Here is a 20,214-nt window from a genome sequence, read left to right as displayed (position 1 = left end):
ATCTATGTCATAATAGTTCTCTAAAGTCCTGACTGTAGATGAGTCGAAATATGCAGTGTATAGCTAGAACTATTCAAATCCATATTGGCAAGTCCTTGGCATTCATTGAGCACCACCCTGTTCTTAGGTATTCATTAGTTTGAAGATAGAGAGCCTGAATCAACTCAGATGGAGCAGAGAGGTGAGGTGCTTTAAAGATGAATACGACAGAGATCCTTGTAGGGAAGAAAGATGGAGCTGGCAAGAGCTTCATAGAGGTTAAAGACTGGTAGGAATCTGAGTGCTATTGTTGCTTGGTCTTTTAACAGTCTTTTCAAATTTTTGAGACATCCTTAAATATAATCCAGTTCTCCACTGTACAATAATATGAACACACCCAGAAATACAGTATATCAAATCCATACAGATTGCCTTTTTTCCATACACAGAGTCGTGTTTCAATAACAAAACCTTGTCTCAATAAAATTTCTTATAAATAACTGATTTGAACGTTTTGCAAGCAAAGATGCCCATTCCAGTGTTTTCAAGTCCCTTTATGTCCTAACTTGAGACTGTTTGTAAACAGTATCAGCAAAAGAATACTAATAAGAAAAAATGAACCAAAGAGTCAAATCATTTTCATGTTGAACTTGCGCGCCCCACCCTGTCCTCCGCTAGCAGCGGGTCCATCCACTTTTCTGAAGGAATATTCCACTGAGAAATTGTTTTTGTGCTGCCCTCTCCCTCGACTCCACACAAACAGTAGAATGAAACAGAAAAGGACTACCCCCAGGAACATGATACAGCCCATAGCTGTGGATATAAGGATAGTCTTGAGGTCCAGAGTAAACTTCAAGAAGACTCTGGTATCATTTAGATTTGTGTCATTAAGATCCCCAGCATAGTAAGTACGGTTGGCCATGAGAGCTGGATCTAGTGGCAGCCCACTAACTGTAAGTGTGGCAAAATAGGTGTCATTTCCACCAGCATTGCTGGCTATGCAGATGTAAGTTCCACTATCTGTTACCTGGGCGTACCGTATTTCCAGTGTGCCTTCTGGTAATACCGTTAGGCGGCCACTGCTCTTTGTGGTGATGCGGCGGCGCTGAGGAGAGATCCAGAATATCACTGGTGTTGGCTCACCTTCTGCCCTGCAAATGAATGACACGACCTGTCCCTCACGGGCAGATATCTGCTGCAGTTTCCTGTTGCGGATTTTGGGCTTCTGGCAAGTAAAGTGGTCAAAGAGAGCTGAGTCAGAGAAAGCGTTAAGAGCCCGTCCTTGCACCTCAACAGGCATCATACACACTGGGGAAGCGCCATCAAAATTGAGGGTCTTCCTGCGCTGAAGGATCCAGAGCAAGCGGCAGTCACAGGCCAGAGGGTTTCCATCCAATCGCAGCGTCTCCAGAGTGTTGACAGATTGAAAGGCTCCCTCTTCTAGGGTCACCAGGCTGTTAGTGGAGAGGTTAAGAAGGCGGATTTGCCTTAGACCACCCAGTGCATATGGCTGCACTACTACCAGGTTAGTGTTGACCAGATGCAGCTCCTTCAGCCTAACAAGGTCCCGCAGGGCCCATGACTCCAACACAGATATAGGGTTGTAGGAGAGGTTGAGGCTGGTGAGGTGAGCCAGACTGCGCAGGGCAGAGGTCGGCACAGAGGTGATGTTGGTGTGCGTAATAGACAGCCAGGACAAGTTAAGACCCTGCAGGCTGTGAGGGGAAATGTACTCCAAAAAGGGCCAGTGATCTATCTCGAGCCCCCTCAGGTTCCCCAGCTTCCGGAAGTTCTGGTCCTCTAAGGCGGAGATACTGAGGTAGCGGAGCCGCAGAGTCCCCAGGTTATGCAGGTAAGACAAAGACTGACTAGACACAGAGGTCAGGTTGCACCTCTCAATGGTCAGCTCCCTCAGCCCCACTAAACCCAGAAAGGCCTTGTTGGAGATATAAACTAGATCATTGTCTCCAACCTCCAGGTTTTTTAGACTTTTCAGGTCTTGGAAGGTAAAGTCCAAAAGAATCACAATCTTATTCCCACTGAGGTCCAGTGAAGTTAGGTTGGAGAGACGTGAGAAAGCCCCCATGGGGACCAGCTTCAATTGGTTACCCCTCAGTGAAAGCGACTGCAGGTTCTGGAGACTAGAAAAAGCATTCGGTTCCAGGACACTAATCATATTCTCACTCAGGTCCAGCTTTTCCAGACGTGGATATAGAAGCAGGTCACCATGCTCTACCCAGCGAAGTTTATTCCCACTTAGATCCAGGATCTTAGTGTCCAGTGGGATGCCGTCTGGCAGTGCAGACAGGCGTTTACCATAACAGGACACAGTCTTGAGCTTTGCAATGCACTCACAACGTTGGGGACATCCTTGGCTCTGGTTGTGTGACACCGTGATCATCAGTAGCAAGAACAGGAAAGGCAGGAGCCAGCTTATATCCTGGCCCAGGCTCACCCCCATGGCCCCCCTTTCTACTCCTTCTTCCTGCTCCTGTCTGGGGTTGAATCACTGGGCCAGACACCTGAGGAAAGAGAAAGAATGGGGAGACGGAAAGGAAAGAAGGAGGGAAAACGGGGGTGGCAGAGTGAGAGGGAGAGACAAAGAGACAGACAGTGAGACAAATTAATTAAACTCAATTCCCCTTCAACACCAGTGATCAAAAACTCTAAATGAGTGGAATTACAATTACAAACTCTAATTGACCCGGCACAGCAGTGAAATTAAAGCTAGAGCTCCAAGATAATCCTCAAAGGACTGGGTCTGGGTTTGGTTTACAATGGCCGACTGTGCATTGCAAGCACTTAGGTTTTGAAATCATATGCCAGTATGCACAGAAAAATCCCCTAATAGCTATGAGTCAGTTTTATATTTGATGTTTGTTTTGCTCTCTCACTATTTCATGCATTGTAAATGAAAACAGCGTAACAGGGAAATTGAAATTCTATTGTATTCATGAGACCTCGTGAGACATCTTAAAATGTATGAAAAAGAAAAACAATAGCAGATACTCAGATGCTCTTTAACAGCAAACAGCACTCAAATGGCCCATTTATATGGTGTGAGGAAACAGAAAACGAACTAATATGCTCCTCGAAGAAACCACCAGCATGTATACAAGCTGAATAAAGTATGAAAGTGACTCTGAACAATCCATTCCAAACCGTAGCACAGTATAGCACAGTTTATCCAGCCACTAGTGTCTTAAAATGCCTGACAAGGTCAGTCACCATAGCAGAAGGCTATGACTCAGTGCACCACAATAACTCAGGCTGTCACATCATCTGCATAATCTGTCAGTCTCTGAGGCATGAGGCTTATCATGAGAGGAGTTTGCCTAGCCCGACCTGCCTATGGGTTTCATATGACACACACAGACAAACACACACATGCACAATTCCTCTCTCCCTTCACCACAGGCTGTTTGCAGCAGAGTGGTAATCCCTTTATAAACCCATCACGGAATGGGTGATAATGTTTGACAAAGTTTGAGAACGACCAAACGCTCCAATATATCGTGGCTGTCTTTATCATTACTTAGAAAGTGCACTGAAACAGGTGCACACACACATAGCCATGCACCAACCCGTAACAACCAAAAGGAAGTCATAAGACAGGAGTCTTTTTGGCATTTGGAGGAGGACTAACAATGTTAAAGAGTCTGAAATTCCCACCTGCTACTGTTACAGATGACTTTATAACTCCTTTAATCTCCCTCACATCTACACGTGTTTTAATTTACAATTCACCCTGGATCAGAGATGAATATTCTCATTAGACAACCTGCCACTGAGAACATTTAACTGTCTGAAAATGCCGGCCTGAGAGCAGACAGGTTTAAAATGAGCAGAACATTGTTTTTAAAAAAATCACTGAAACCAGCAAAACATGAAAATTTCAGACTTTTGAGTACCCATTCTTAGTATCAAGAAAGACATTGTAGCAGACAGCGATGGACGCCGCTAACACCCCAGACATACACATGCATTTATCAGACACAGCAGCCTGACACATAGCCTCTCATGGTCAGCCCGCATATTTTGTGTCATTCACTGTGGTCTAACAAGAATCAGAAGGCACTTGAGCAAAAGTCTTTTCTGCACCCATGGACAATGCTCCCATTTCGATTCAGGCTTTGTAACTGAAAATATCACAGAAATTAATATCCAAATAAATCTGTAGCAAGAATTTGGCCAAGAAAATTACACTTTTAGGTTTTGTCACCGAGTTCACGTAGATGTTCACAAAGTACAGGAGTTTAGAGGTGGATGTAGTCCACAATTAAAATACAGAATTGCTCATCAATAACATAATCTAAACCCTCTTTTCTTCACTCACTGGTCCAGCTTCTAGCAGCTGGACTTAGTGGATTTAAACTGGAAATTCAGGCTAGCTTTGTAAGTTGATGGCACATGCCTACAGCAGAGTTTTTATTCAAGGTTTATTTTTCTGTCTTTTTACATTTACCAGAAAGTTAATCATTTACACTGTATTTGCTGATGATCTTGTTTTTTTTTCCCCAGTGCATAAACTGTGTAGTGGATGATTATTTTCTACATTTCTGGTTCCTTGACACTGGATATGCACTTTGCTGGCTACTTGATAAATTATTAATTTATTTCACAATATTTAATCAATTTCATTCCAACAGGGGTTGATCTTTGCTGGGAATCTGGCGTTTTAGTGTACTGTCATTGGTGACAGAGACATTTGCCAGGATGCCCACTTCTGGCACGTAGGAAGCAGGCGTGTCTAAACTCTGAATGGCTGCTCTCATTAGAAAATAACTAGTAATTGCAGTGTTTAATGGTATATGAAACCGTGAATAATCTACATTTTTATCGTCTGTGATGGTGTTGTAATATTGCATGCACAAGCAAATTTAGGACATGGTGGCATCTGAAAGTTGATTAGACACGTAATAATATCTGCAAAGACCTTTATTTAGTGACATCCAGGATTAGGTCGAGTAGGATAAAGAAGAGACAAGAGGAGATGAAGAAGTCATTTTATTTTGAATGTCAGCACTTTCTGCATCATTTCACCTTGGCATGTATGTTGACTTTTGTCAAGCCTGCCGTTGGTCTTACATTTTATCCACATCAGCAAGACTTAGGGCCATGCAGCCTCCATTAAAAACAGTAGCAACTCACTTGCTTCTGTTAAAGATTTTTTTCTCCACAAACAGCAGGTGGGCGTTGACAGAAAGAGCAGTAACCACAAACTTCCTCCTCCAAGCCCTAAACGCTGCCCTCCTCCCCACATTTAAAAATGTCTCCAATTTCCCTGTCAGTCATGTAGCCAGTTTTCTGAGCCCATATCTGGTGGCAGTCACTCACCAATAAGCACAGAGGCCCCAGCCAGCTAATGCTCCACAGGTCAACAGCAGGTGGATAGAGCAGTGTGCACTCTTCTGTGCACAGCATGACCCCCCCCGTTGTGGTGGTGTGTGTGTGTGTGGGGGGGGGGGCACCAGGCATCGGGCAGCTCCATACAAGAGGCTACTGTTACCTGGTAGTAAGCTGAGTCAAAAATAACCGTCAGTGTCACATCTCTTTGATTACGCAGCAGGAGTACAAGAGTGCTCTTCCCTGCTGACCTTCAGCTGATGCAGGAGATAGAGGGCAGAGCAGAGGCGCTGCTGAGAGGAAGGAGCTGTTTCTCCTGACAGAGGACTGACTGACATCCACTTTGACTCAGTCTTTGTATTTCATTTGCCCTTGTGTTTTTTTAAAGGATAAAAATCTTGAGGTTTCCCACTAATTTACCTAGTTTACCACTTTGCTGGCACAGTACATATTGTGAATATTGATAATAGTGAAACAAAACCTTTCAGAAGGACACAGCAGACAGTAAAACAATAGAAAATTTGCAAAACAACCTAAACAGCAGTACCACATAAGTGACTGGTGTTGCAGTTTTCACTGAGTTGCATGTAATAAAATGAATAAAATGCCTGTTTCCTCGGAAAGACATGATGTTGCTGGCGTGCCATAATGTTCAATAAAGTTCAGTTACGTTAAAACTCATCGTAAAGTCAGGGGATGCTCACCAGACCGAACTACACCAGCTATGTCTTGCAGGCAGAATCTGCATGCGGTTCTGATATAAACTGCAATGCTCGGATCAGCTTCGAAAGGACAATACTGTACGTTTCTAATGTTGTCATGGCAACGCCTGCACCATCTCCCTCTATCCCCCATTTTCTGCTTCAAACTCTCTTCCTCGGCTACTTGTTTCCATACCTGATTCAAACACACCTGTCCACTAGACGTCCTCAGCGAGTTTCCCGCCTCTGTCTCAGCCATCAGCCACCTGCTTCCTGCCTCATGCCCGTACAGTTATACAGTATATTGTTCATAGATCCAATAGCATAAGACTATAGGTCAGGTTTCTTTATCTTACTATCTTTGTTGCCAGGCAACATTTACTCATCCAGGACCTTCTATTAGAAACAACTTCACTGCCTGAAGAGATGGTCTATTCTCGAAATGGCTCAATATTTATACACAATGGGGGTGAATTTATTTGAAACGTCTCTTTTTTGTGTCTGTTTAGATTGTTATGCTGTTAGCCATACCAGCTTACATATTTGGTAGCCTCAGCTGTCAACAGACTGTAAAATTGTAATACGTAATGACTCTGGAAGGCCTAAGGGCTTAAAGAGAAACTGCCAGCATCACTAGAGAGTTTGCTGTGGCCTGCAAGCGACCGACAGTTTAAAAGATTTCTTCTTTAAAAAGGCAAAGAATTGGATTGTATTGAGCTGGAAGGCTAAAGGCCCACAGTGAGCCAGCATGCACACTACGAGGACCCTGAAACAATATTCACTACGCATCTTTTTGATGGCAGTCGGATGCAGGAGCTTTCTATGCTATCAGCTGTAAGCCATCCCTAGTCAGGAGCTAAAAGAAAAAAACTGGGAATATGAGGTTATTCAAATTTCATCAGAGACTTCATGATCTTTCACAAAGTATATTACAGTTGAGCGGTTGCTGATGCAAACAGAAGTGATAATTTGTTGTTAGTACCACTATCTTTAAAGTGTCAGGTTTCTCCATTCTGAACTGTACTTGTCCCCCACTGCTCTGTCTAGCCAAGTTGACTAGTGATCAATCAAACTGTCTACCAGAAAATGTCTTTTATTTATCTATAATATTTAATGGCACTAAACGGATGATGAAGCCAATGTTCTTTAAGTTAATTTGACTCGTTAATTGATCTTTTCTTGTTTTTATTAACATTCTTTGACATATTTTTCTGTTGATTTTCTTTGTGTTCATGCTACAAAATTAAAACTGTGATGTTAAATTACAGTTGTAGTGTAATTATCTAATTGCTTAAATGGTAAGCAATCATCCAACAATTTCAGTCATCCATTTCCCCTCAGGTTTCCAGGTGTCCCCTCTCTACAGCGCCAAGCAGCGTGGGCCCACAGCGTGGGCCCTCCTAAGCTCAGAGTCTGTAAAGTACAGCTGGCAGAGTGGGTGACCCGGAACTCATGTGCTCCTTGACCGAAGTCCAATTACCATCCAAACACTGCAGACACCCAGTGAGAGAGAGAGAGCGAGAGAGAAAAATGTGGCTTTTATAATAAAAAAATAAAATCAAATAAAAAAAGACAGAGTGCAGGCTAGACAGCAACAGAGCCAGATTTAGACAGTGAAGTGGGCTGTGAAGCTGCAGGGGCAAGGGGCTCAGTGAGGTGTTTTGCCACCTCTTCCCGCACATTTCGCTATATCATTTATTTCTCTGACTACCTTTACTTCAGCCTCACCTTCTCTCAGTCTCTTTTTGTTTAAACAGAAGCTATTAGGGCTGGAAAGACAGCAAATTAAGCTAATGGGCCTTATGCAAACGCCGGGCTTATCAGCTATTCAAAATAATAGATTGCAAGGGCCCCACATGCTTCAACATGAGGACATTAGGTTGGGATCAGAACAAGGGCACAGCTGATGCTCGGCTGAATCTTACATACCAAACATGCACACACCCCATTAACGAATGCAAAAAGCTTCTCTAGTAAGCCAAAAAGTGTGTGTGTATGTGTGTAAAGGAGGGAGACAAGAGAAAATGCAACCCGGTTGCAGGTAGACTGGGCATGTTTGTGCAAATGCAGAGCTATGTGTGTTTTAGCCTACACGATGCGAGATGTTTAAGGATAAGACTGGTGATATTTTATATTTTTGTTATTGTCACCAATTCACATGACAATACCAAAATCAACAATGAAGTCTGTCTCATAATACTTTCCAACTTCCCCAGTTTGTGGCACTCCGCCCCAGGCCTTTCTGTTCCGGCTAAAGACATGTAGTAAATCTTTTCATTAATTTTTTTAAAAGGGCTAAATAGTTTCCTGAAACAGCTGGGCAGGGTAGTTTTAACTAAAAGTGACTCGAACGGGAGAAAAAAGTGCAGTTGTTGGGGACTATTTTCAGCCAAGGATTAACACAAATTTGGTGCTCTAGTGAGAATTTACAGCAACATTTAAGGTATATGTGGGATTAACCCAAAATAAACAGTGGCCATGTTCTTCATAATGAAGGAACATGTCACCCAGTGCATTGCTGTGGCTCACTGATGTATTTTTTGATAGTTTTCTGACAACAGTGAATAAAAGGAGTAAGAGATATCAGGCTTTGGCTAAACAGACAGTACTTGTTTGTACGATCAAGTCGTTGTTTTCGGACTTTTCATGGGATTTACTGACAGTATGAAAAACACAGAATATCTCCAGACCTATCCTCTAACCTTTAGGAAAGAGATATAATGATATACACTATTGTTCTCAAGCATCTCAAACCCACTACAGCTTTATATAAGAGCTTTCAAATGAAAGAGGTGATATACAGTATAGATCTATCTCTAAATCTCTATCTATCAATATCTATCTCTCTCTCTATCTCTATCAATATCTCTCTCTCTCTCTATCTATATCTATCTATCTATGTCTATCTATGTCTATCTATGTCCATCTATGTCCATCTATGTCCATCTATGTCCATCTATGTCTATATCCATCCATCTATCTATATATATAACTGTTATCTATGGCAAGAAAGGGCCTGTAAGAATCAGCAACAGCAGAAGAGAGGGTGAGACTGCCAGACCGATAATCATGCTGCAGGTGTAGGACACAGCTGACGAATGAGCAGGAAGCGTGTTGGAGAGTGTGTAGGTGTAGCCAAGCGCTCTCCAGAAAGGCACACAGGCCGAGGCATGACATCCACAAAAGCTCCTCGAATGGCTGCGCTCACATCGATTCCTACCATGCCCACTCATCACACTTTACATAAGCACAACTCTGTGTGTGCGTGTGTTTTTTTGTGTGACTGTAGTATGTGTCAGAGTGTCCCAGTGACAGAACATATTACAAATTTACATTGAGGGAAATGTCAGTGTCCATCAATCCGTGTAGGAGACCCTGAAGCCCCTGGCATTAAATGGTCTAGGGAACACACACATATACACAGGCCATTACACACACTCACACTCACCTGATGGGATAAAAAGAGCCCGGAGAGAAAAAACAGACTGAGTTGCTTGTTCCCTTTTATGTCCCTGTAACTTCAACCTTTCAGTGCGGTTATTACTGGCAGGGCCATTTCAACCACCTCAGGCAAGGACACCCACCCGCTGAATGGAGAAAAGAAAGCTGGGGGTGCTGGCGTGGCGTATGAGGACCTGCACTGTATGTATTGTATATGTGAGTATGTGTGGTTGGGAAGAAGAATTAGTGTGTACATGTTTGTACATTAGTAAGTATTTGACCACACAGGGGTCCATCCAGCAGCTGTAGACACTGAGGTGACAGGAGAAGTCAGATGAAGATGGATGACTGGCATTGTGTGCAAAAAGTCCACTTATTTAATGTGGTTTTGTCCTCGGGCCGTGCATAATAAAAATGCTGCAGTTAAGTGATTGGATGTGTCGGAAATTTTCATTACACCTCAGCACTGCATGCAGATTGATATGAAACACTAGTTTAATAGTGTCAAATGGGATTTTCATTATAATAATGGATTACAGTGAGATTCTTAAATTGCACTTCTGTCCTATGCAAAGCATGAGCAGTGAAACCAAAGGACACAATGGGATGATTAAGAATGTGTCTTGGCATGTGCCATGAATCTTTAATAACAGAGAACTGTTTCAAGGCTTATGGACTTAAAGGCTTCTACGAAGAGAAGCTAAATAATTGACGATGTTCTGCTGCTTGGTCATGACCCACTGACATGGAGACTTTGACCTTACCTGTAGCTGCAATAGCCGCTTATTCAAAGACTTAGAGGAACAAACACATGACCTGCCACAACTACCAACAAGAGCACTGATAAACAACAACTACATGACTGATGGTAAATCCACTGCTCAGTCATGCACTTGAGCTGCCATAAAACTATTATCGATACAACTTAATTTTTTTTTCTAGGTCTTAATTTCAACCAAGGTCTACAAAATAAAGATTTGTGTGACACAAACTGGATTATCAGCCTGCCTCTCTCTAAGTTTATCCATTTATTCAAGTGACTTCACAGATGTTGATGTTGATTTCCTCTCGCTTTAGGACATAATAAACCTTGTAATATGTCCTTTTTAAAACAAAGCACATACTTGGAGACATACACCATTAAACAGGAAGCATGCGGGTTGCCAAATGTATCATAATTATTGGCATGACATTCTAAAAATAGCATCTATTCTAATGAGGTCATTAATCACACTAATTAATGTCAATGTGTAATACAAGGGCAATGTTGATATGAAAATCTAATCTTTTAAGCACTTCAGAGTCATAACAGGTTATTTTTTTTCCTCATTAATATGTGCTCCAAAATCTGATGTGATCATCTGGTCTTCAGGGGTAACCTGGGGTTGAATTGGACATGTGTTCACAATCAAATTATCAGGCAACATATCTGGAGAGTCTTCAAAACTACCTGTACATGCTACAGCTTTGTGACCTCCAATATGCTCTCTTTATACTCTGCAGTTTTGTGAAAATTGTAAACTTGATCAATTATCAAATTCTGTAAAACTAATGAAAAATGTTCTGCACCATCTTTAGACCAGGGTTATGCATATTGTATTGTATTGTATGCTTGTGCTTGCTCAAACTTTTTGATACTCGTGAATGTTTCGGATTTTAGCGACACCACCAGAAAAAACGTGTTACCACAGTTTTATTTTGCATCAGCGGGAAAGACTGAATGAGACTGATTGATATTGATAAATGACAACAACATGATATTTTATCTTGACCCTGAAATGATCACCTCTCCTTTCACAGCAAATATACAACATATATACTGTTGAAACTACTGCTATGATTTTTTTCCTATCTTATTATTTCTGTCCACATATTTTGAATTAAAACCTTACAGATAACAATATCGTTCTGTTATTATTGAGGTTTATTCATGGAAATCATCCAATACATGTAATGTGAGAGGATGGGTGGGGTTGTAAAGACTTACAATCTCACTATCATGACAGGGTCTGACCCGCTTTCTTTTTTATCAGTTGGTACTGAGGCATGTTCACAGCTGAAGGTTTAAACAAATATTGGGGTTCCTGCACAAACTCTCCCATACAAATACGAACCCTCCAAGCACAGTCAGTTTGAGTTAACACGATCCGTGGGTCCGCGGCTCAAAAGAACATTAAGTTCGATGCCACTCTCTGATGGCCCACAGGCCATCACTGTAATGCAGGGTGACACATCTTCCCCCAGTCACATACACACACTCAGTGATGCCAGTCTAAGCTTATACAACCATCAGCAGTGTTATTGTATCAACACAAGACGTGATACACTTTCATTAGTAACGTTCTGCAACAGTAATTCATTACTTTGCTCCATCAATTTAGGCCTATTACATGGGTGCCAGACTTATTTATCCTCTGCTTGTTTATTTAAAGGCCTCATGAGACTTGAGAGCTCCCACTGAATAGACAATGATTAAAAATCCAATAATAGTAATTAAAATTATTCAAATTTCATACTTGCTATTTTAGTATTAAATGCTTTCCAATAAGTCAACAGTAACTTCTGCATTGCTATGACAGAAAACATTACACATTTATTGTCCAGGATTAAATCTTTCTGAACAAATCCAGTCAATTCAAATGGTACCTGATATATTTTAAGATATGCTTTTCTAACAGGATTTTTATAGCACTCTGTATGGTAAATTTAAGCTGGAGCCAGGAGATGGTTAGCTTGGTTAGCATAAAGCCTGGAAACAGAGGAAAACAGCTATTCTGGCTACTGCTCTGTACGGGGGTTAAAAAAAAAAAAAAAAAAAAAAATGCACATACAAACACCGCTTAAGCTCACTTGTTGACATGTTGTATCCTGCTTGTTTATACAGATATGAGCGTGGTATTGATCTTCTCATGTAACTCTCTCCAAGAAAGCAAAAAGGCATATTCCCCAAAATGTCAAACTGTTCCTTTGAGTTTCCTTCTCTTCTTTTCAAAATAGCAAATACATTTCCAATTCATCAGCCATGTCATTTTGAGAGTGTCTGTGTCACTGCCTTAAATTGCAGTCATGTCATTTTGGCACAAAACTAGAAAAAATAAATATATATATATATGGAGGCATCTGGAACACTTGTGGCTTCGCTGTCCTTTGCTTATGGACATGACGACATGGGTGTCACAGTGGAACAACGACACCCGTCAGTCTCTTCAGGCAGCTTGCCATGTGCACAGGCTGCCGCTGGCAGCTAGCCTATTAAATAGCTATCCTCTCTTTAAGCCCCCGTGATCAGAGAGTGTCAGTCAACCAGCAGTACCCCTCTCTGCAGCAGCCCCTCAGGCCACGTACACAACTTTACCAGGGATAAGAAGTGACAGACCGCTAAGAAAGAAAGGACATAATTGGGGGAATTTGGAGGACGGATGGATTGTTTGTGCTCAGCGAACAGATCAAAATGTTCATTTGTCCGTGTCCCAATCTTTCAGAGTTGTTTTTATAAAAAAGGAAAATAAAATATAATTTGTTATGAGGTCGCTGCCCTGATTGTGTCTGGCAGTTACTGATAAATTGATAGAATAAGACAATCCAGTTTGAAGGCGTCAGGTCCCATTTAACAGCAAGATTTGTGTCCTTGAACCCCCCCCAAATCAAATACTAAATGTAATGACTTGGAACCAGCCATTACTTTGTGACTCTCTATAACTTTAGTGTAAAACGGTGGTTGTCAACTCTTCTGCTTTGATTGCTTCCATGTGCACTGCACCTCTTCAGCCTACATATTGCCGTATTATACTCTATTCTATTTCCAGTAAGTTGGTGAAATATAGAGCTGGACCCAATTTAACACAGAGCACTTCAGTTTTTTCCCTCATTTCCAATTAATTCAGACACAGAAGAGACCCACAATTGTAAATTTGTATAATTCAACATCTGGCTTTAGTGTTTATCGCAAAATAAACAAATACAGGACAATTTCAGCACAGTAATCCCATATAAAAGTAAGTTAGAAGTAATCAATCAAGAAGCAGACTCCAGTCTCAAACAAAATTACCCCTAGAGAAGTGGTTTTCCATGAATACAAACTCAGGTCAAAGGTTAATAATCATTTTCACAAGCTCAAATGACTAGCTACTGTGTTAGCAGACAATTTTAATCCCAATACACATAGAAGAGTCCTGAATTTTATTCAATCTAATTTCCCCCATAAATGCCCAGGTGTTTCTCTGTATCACGAAAGCACTTTGCAGCTTTGCATCTAGATAGATGGCACAGAGACAAGGGCCAGAAAGACAAAGTCATCAAGAGGTAGAGGTGAGTGTGATCAGTATCCCTGCTGGCATCTATTTCCTGCCTGGCTGGCCTGTCTGCTGTGTCACCAGCCATCACTTCAACCCCAGCTCTTTCCATGCCAATCGGCTCGACCCTCCATCACTCTCACACTCGCTGCCACATCCAGGGAGGCAGAGACTGGGCATATTAGGCCGGCATCCCACATTACACGCTTATAGTTCATTGCACTTCACATCATCACACACACACACACACACACACACACACACACACACACACACACACACTCACTCACTCACTCACTCACTCACTCACTCACTCACTCACTCACTCACACACTCACTCACACACACACACACACACACACACACACACACACACACACACACACACACACACACACAGACATACATACATATACACACACACGCACGCACACACACACACACACACACACACACACACACACACACACACACACACACACACACACTGTCCTCAATCTGCAGAGGAATGTGTATGAGCTGTCTATTAAAAAAGCTTAGTGTCTTTGGGACACTGACCTTTAGAAAAATCTTTTTGTTGACCAAGATCTCTGGATGGAGAGCAGCTAAAGATTTGAAGTATAACGGAGGAGGGGATATCTACAGTGCTGCATATCACTGTAAAAGACATGAACTCTCACTTTATTTCCGCCACTTTCCTCGTCCTTTTTTGTCCCTCAGAGTTGAGAAACTTGTGGAAGCATCATAAACCTAAATCTACTGGAGTCTGCTCTAATCCATCTTGAGGCCCGCAGGCTCTCTGTGTCCTTCTCATTGGCTTCATTAAAAGGATCCCTGTCCTTTGTACTTCCCTTTCACTGCCTGCTGCCTGCTCATCAACGGGGCCAATTGCAACCAGTTATCGGGAGTCAAACAAGTATCAGAGGGGTTACACATGCACTGCAACCTCATCTTCATCCTCACCAGTGAGAAATGTTATCTACGTGTAAGAAGCAATGTAGGAGTCAAACACAGGGGCAGCAACAGGAGAGCATATTGTGTAACTATGAACAGTGCATTGAGCATCCATAGAGATTAATTTCTCAAACTTTTTACATGATTGGCGGCGGGTTTTGAGTTTTAGGCAGCAATCTAATACTGCCCTCACACTCCCTTGAGAAAGAAGTCTGACTAGCGGTGCGAGTCAGCTAGGGAGCTGGGGGGAGCGCTGTGCAAATTGAAAGCAATCCTCAGGCCTGACCAGCGGTGCGGCTGAATTCACATCTATTCATAATTCATCACTCGACAGCAGTGAGGTGGAGAAAGTTCTGTCCATGTAATAAACCAGGAAGAGACATCTTTGAAAGGTACTGATGGAATCAGGCAGATGAACCTCTGTACTGCTGACGGTCCCAGGTGAGAACAGCACTTGTTGCAAGTAGGAAACAGATTGAGCAGATAGCTCTGAGTCTGCATATTTCACATCATATTAGATCCAACAGCTGTCTGTCCACAGTGTTCAAGAGATTAGCTGACTGACTCACTGTCAAACATGAACCGTCAAAAGCCTAATAAGACAGCTTCCAAAGCATAGCTAGCTAAGGCTTTTATAACTGAGACACTGCATTTCCTCCAGTTGGACCCATTTAAGAAATCACTCACCTGACCACAAGGGGAGTGAAACTGCTCAGTCCTCTAGCAAGTGCATTCACCAAACCACATGGAAGACACATGGAAAACTACTGAAGCTTAAACCTGTAATAAGTCATTTTTTGGCCACTTGGAGGCAGAGGAAACACCACAAAACCTTTTAAGTTTATATGGTGAACTTGTTAGAAAACAGTTGCCTATTTATACATCCACCAGACACGGAGCAACATTGGCATTCATTTTGAGTCGCGTGTCTGGATACATGGCAGATTTAAGTCAAAACTTCCTTCTCATTTTAGCCCTGTTTTTGGTCTCCACCAAATCCTGAAATACATATCTGGCAAAACTTGCTAAACTATGTTCACCGGCTTGTTGCTAAATGAGTCTATCTGTTGTTTGTTGCCGGACAGGTAGCATACAGTGGGTTTTTAAAGATTTTAGATTTTAGAGATTCTTTTGTTAACAGCTGCTGCACCATAAAACGACACCATGAAAGCGGTGAGAGCCGATCAGTCAAGTTCAGGGGAACTAAGGAGTCTGGTGATAATTCTCTGTGGGTTCTTTACTTTGAGTGAATCCCTATTCACATTACACATTAGTAGTTTGAGCCGTTGTTATTGTGAAAATTGATTACAACCACTTTATTACTTCCATCCTTGTAAACTCAGCAGGACAGGATTAGTTCATCTCAGTAATATCCACAAAATAACACTTTGGCTGTAGCTCCATCTGTGACAAATTCTAAAAAACAAACCAATTCAATCATCATATTTCAAATAAGACTTGAAGCCTGATCATAACTGGAGCTGAAAAGGTAACCCACTTCTAGGACAAAGGAGTGATACTGACATTTTTGGAAGGACAGCTACAGTCATTCACGATGATTGATGATGACAGACAAGATGACATAGAGACAGCTCATGGACCACACTCACTCAGCTCAAATTGAAATACACAACATTATGTAAAGTGACTCCTGAAAGTTAAAACAAGTTCACGAAAGAAGACAAAACTTCACATACACAAAAGATATGCCGCACCTTTAAGTGGGTACATTCAAGGGGAATCACCTCCAAAGCACATGTTCACAAGTTCAGTGAAACATCCTCATGCTGAAACAGGCACAGCTTGTCTAGTGACAACACAAAAACTGTAGAGGTGACTTTGGTTGTCAGTGGTGTTGGCTGGTCCTGTAACAGAATGGCCACCTAAAGTTATGACACCAGACTGACCCGAAGGTGGGGTGGAAAATGTGAATGTGAAGAAGAGGGAAGGGCAGGATGTATTCAGGTTTGAGCACAAGGATAATGAGGCAAGCCGAGATGTGGTATGAAAGCACAAATGCCAGCAGGGTTAAAGTTTAAAGGAATAGTTGGAAATTTTGCTTAATAATCTTTCTTGCAGAGAGTTAGGCAAGTAACAAAATCTGCCTAACAGCACCTCAAAAGTTCACTACACCGGATGTCATATTTTTTTAATATGTATAAGAGACTGAAGTGTAAAATCAACACACTGTGGCTTTACAGTGGGTTGGTTATGTGTCAGACTATTTCTTGGCTGGGACCAGTAACCGCTTGAGCTTTTGTACTGCTTTCCTCGTTGCCCAGTCTTTGTGCTAAAGTAAGCTAACCTGCTGCTAGCATTAGCTTCCTATTAAGCATACCTGTACCTCTAAAGCTCACTAATTATCACGTTGTATCTTGTTTGTTTAATCCATACAGAACATAAAAATGTAGAAAAATAAGATGTGGTTTTCTCTTTTAAAAGTGCTGGTAGGCTGATTTTGTTACCTTTGCGCAGAGCCAGGCTAACTTTTTCCCCACTTCCAGTATTTATGCTAAGCTAATAAGTTTCTTATTTAACATACAGACATGAGAGTGGTATAAATCTTCTCAGCTAACTCTCGGCAAGAGGGTGCATACGTTTATTTTCCATAATGTTTTTTAAGTATAAAGAACAAAGTTGGATAAAAGAGAAGTTAAAAATATTTAATTGGGCGTACTGAAGCAAAAGTGTAAGAAAACAATGAAAGAGTCAGAGACAGATGTGAGATGTTTATTGTGGTTAGTGACAGGCCGGCAGACAGATATAAGGATACAGATATAAGGATACAGATATTGTATGTTACTTCTACAGTACTTGTTCAAGCTCACTGCAACATTTGCCTCATCAGCTCCTTGCAGATGTGCTAATTACATTTTGTGCCACTCAGTATTAAGACTCAGACAGCAAAATGTGAAATAAGGCATTAAAGCCCTCCATGAGCAGATATTTAAAGCTTGCTTTTTCTATGCCTTTCCACTGTAACATGATGCTGGATGGCCCTCCCGACCTCTCCTTCGCCCCTCTCAATTTCATCTGTCTTTACAAAACTAAGCTTTGTCTGCTTCAAATAAGCGTTCAGAATCTCTGTTTCAGTTTTCAGCCTATTAGTTTCAATACTGTCTTCACAGCAATTTGGCTTCACAGCACATTGTGGAAGATAATCCAAATATCGTAATTTGAATGGCTTTCAATATGCTTTGAATATTTTTTTCAGCTCTCACCCCAGAATAGGCAGTTAGGTTTGGAGAACATGGGTCATCATCACCAGCTGAAAAAGTGCCAGAAGTAACCAAAAGTTTCTCAGTTGTTCTCTCTTTTTCTGTAACTGAAAAAAGCAGTGTATATCAAGATTTCCGACTTTTCCTCACAGCTCTTATCTGTCATGTCTTTGTTTGCTAATATGCAGACAAACATCAGAATGGACTCTTCATCATTCATTTTTCAATCACATATCTGCCATGAGCAAAGCACTCACACTAAAATACAATTTCTGATTAAATGGGGCACATCTGACACCAAAGTCTTGTGATTCTGCACCAAGGTGGAAATAGCAATATACACAAGTGTCCCTCACCAATAATTATCCCTGTCTGACACACATGCAGCCAGCATAGTGGCTGGCCTGGGATTACAGCATAATGACATGCTCATGAAATTTACTGGGCCATCCAGCTCTGTCTATGTTAGGGTCTGTTGTCCATATTTCAGCTGAGCCTGTTTGTATGGCCTACTTCACTGTCCCACCCTCTAATCCTGTGCCGCTGGGAACTGCCACACTGCCCGTTCCACTTCCCATCTCTCCTCAACTCAGCTTTAATCTTGCTGCAGCCAAGACAGAGAAAGCTCTGAATTGGGGACGGCTGACAGCCGGAAACAGCCTTGGCTGAAATGTGACCAAATTTGTAAGTAACAAATAGAAATGCTGAGGTGAAAAACCCCTGTATAGTGTATATCAATTGAATCCTACACTGCATATAAAAAGACAGTCTCACTTACATCCTGTGTGTGTGCGCATCTGCATGTTTTCATTCCTGCCACGCTGAGTCTAATAATGTGACAATATCGAGGTCTACAATTCTTGCGTAATTATCTAGGAGTGTTAATTACAGGCGGAATTCTGAGGCAATTATAGGATCTCAAGCAACAACGCTGGCACTGAATCTGCTCTCACGGCACAGAGGCACAGAAAGAGTCTCACGGCACATCCCATCACAGCAGCTAATTGTTGATTAATCTTCAAGCATCGGTATCACTCTCAGTGCTCTGCATTAACAAAAATAACTGCCACAAAATCTGTGGAAATAATCATGCATTTGTTATTCGTTCTCCCCTATTTTCCTTTTTGAGTTGGTTAATAATGAGACGATATTTGTCTGGAAAGCAGCGCCTTTATATAGCTATGAGTCTAAGTAGAAGAGGCAGTAGATGCTATATCTGTGCCATGTCTTCTGAGAGATTAGCTAATGCAACAACGAGCTTCTTGTTAAAGGAGGGCAAGAAGTCAAGCGTTTGAGGAGAGGAAGAGGTAGCAGAAAAGAGGAGTGTGCATGAAGGGGCTGACCATGTGAAAAAAAGGAGTCAACAAAAATTTGAAAAAACAAGAAAAAGAACAAGAATGCTTTCAAACTCCTATTAGACATAAAAGAGCAAGGTGCTATGCAAAATAAATTAGAAATAGAAGCAAAAGAGGAACAGAGAGACATTTTTAACAGAATGAAAGATGAAAACAGAAAGCAGAGATGTGAAATGATTTAGGGAAGTTGATGAGGGATTATACATTCTGACAGAACCATGGAAGGAGGAGAGCCTTAGAAATGGATTTGTCAAAAGTGAGGCACTTCAGAGTGTAACCGTGTGTGTGTGTCTGTGTCTGTCATCAGATGGTTGGTTGACAGCCATACTCTCTTATCTATCTGGCGTAAATCTCAACTCTAGAGAGATTCCATCACAGAGTGTGTTGCTGCTGCTGTTGCTGCTGCTATCCATGCTACAACTCTAATATGAGCTCCTAATAGGAGTTCATGCATGTTGACAGTAAAATCATGCATAGATTCAGCTAAATGCAAAAAAAGACACACATACACACTGTCAACTAAGGCTCTGCAGGAAGTTAACAGTGAACCTTGGCAAGTGACACAGATTGTCAGCTCCTGTGACAAAGGCTTACTGAGAGAAAACAGAAGGAAGGTGGAGGAAGGAGTAAGAGCAGATTGAGGATGAAGAGAGGGAGGAGACAGTGACTCAGCTGCTCGCCCTGAAGGCCTCCAGGAGGAAAAGAAGGTAAAGAGGGATGAAAAGGCACTGAAGAAGAGGAGTGTTGATGCTCCCTCTGCTCTTCAAAGAGTCATATTCAATTTTTTCAGACTCTGAAAAAAAAAAAAAAAAGAGAAAAGCTATGACGGGGGCCTCAAATAACTCTTCAGGGGGAAAATTACCCCAAAGCAAACAACAAATGTCCACGATGCCAGTGCAGGGGATGAGCAATCAGTGTCCTTGGAGGG

At 41.7% G+C, this 20,214-nt stretch overlaps 1 protein-coding gene across 2 annotated transcripts in view; it reads right to left on the bottom strand.

The window, feature by feature from the left end:
* Positions 1-607: 607 nt before the first annotated feature.
* The window catches only part of lingo3a (leucine rich repeat and Ig domain containing 3a), a 45,687-nt gene continuing 26,080 nt past the window's right edge, over positions 608-20,214 (bottom strand). For both annotated transcript variants that reach the window (XM_040129091.1, XM_040129089.1), the window contains exon 2: positions 608-2,501. In XM_040129091.1, the coding sequence (XP_039985025.1) occupies positions 608-2,440 (1,833 nt within the window). In that variant the 5' untranslated portion in view covers positions 2,441-2,501. The remainder of the gene's footprint in view (positions 2,502-20,214) is intronic.

The sequence above is a fragment of the Xiphias gladius genome, chromosome 6 (genome assembly GCF_016859285.1).
Source record: "Xiphias gladius isolate SHS-SW01 ecotype Sanya breed wild chromosome 6, ASM1685928v1, whole genome shotgun sequence".
NCBI classification, from domain to species: Eukaryota; Metazoa; Chordata; class Actinopteri; order Istiophoriformes; family Xiphiidae; genus Xiphias; species Xiphias gladius.
The sequence above is the reverse complement of the archived record's forward strand: the minus strand, read 5'-3'. Positions and strand labels throughout refer to the sequence as shown.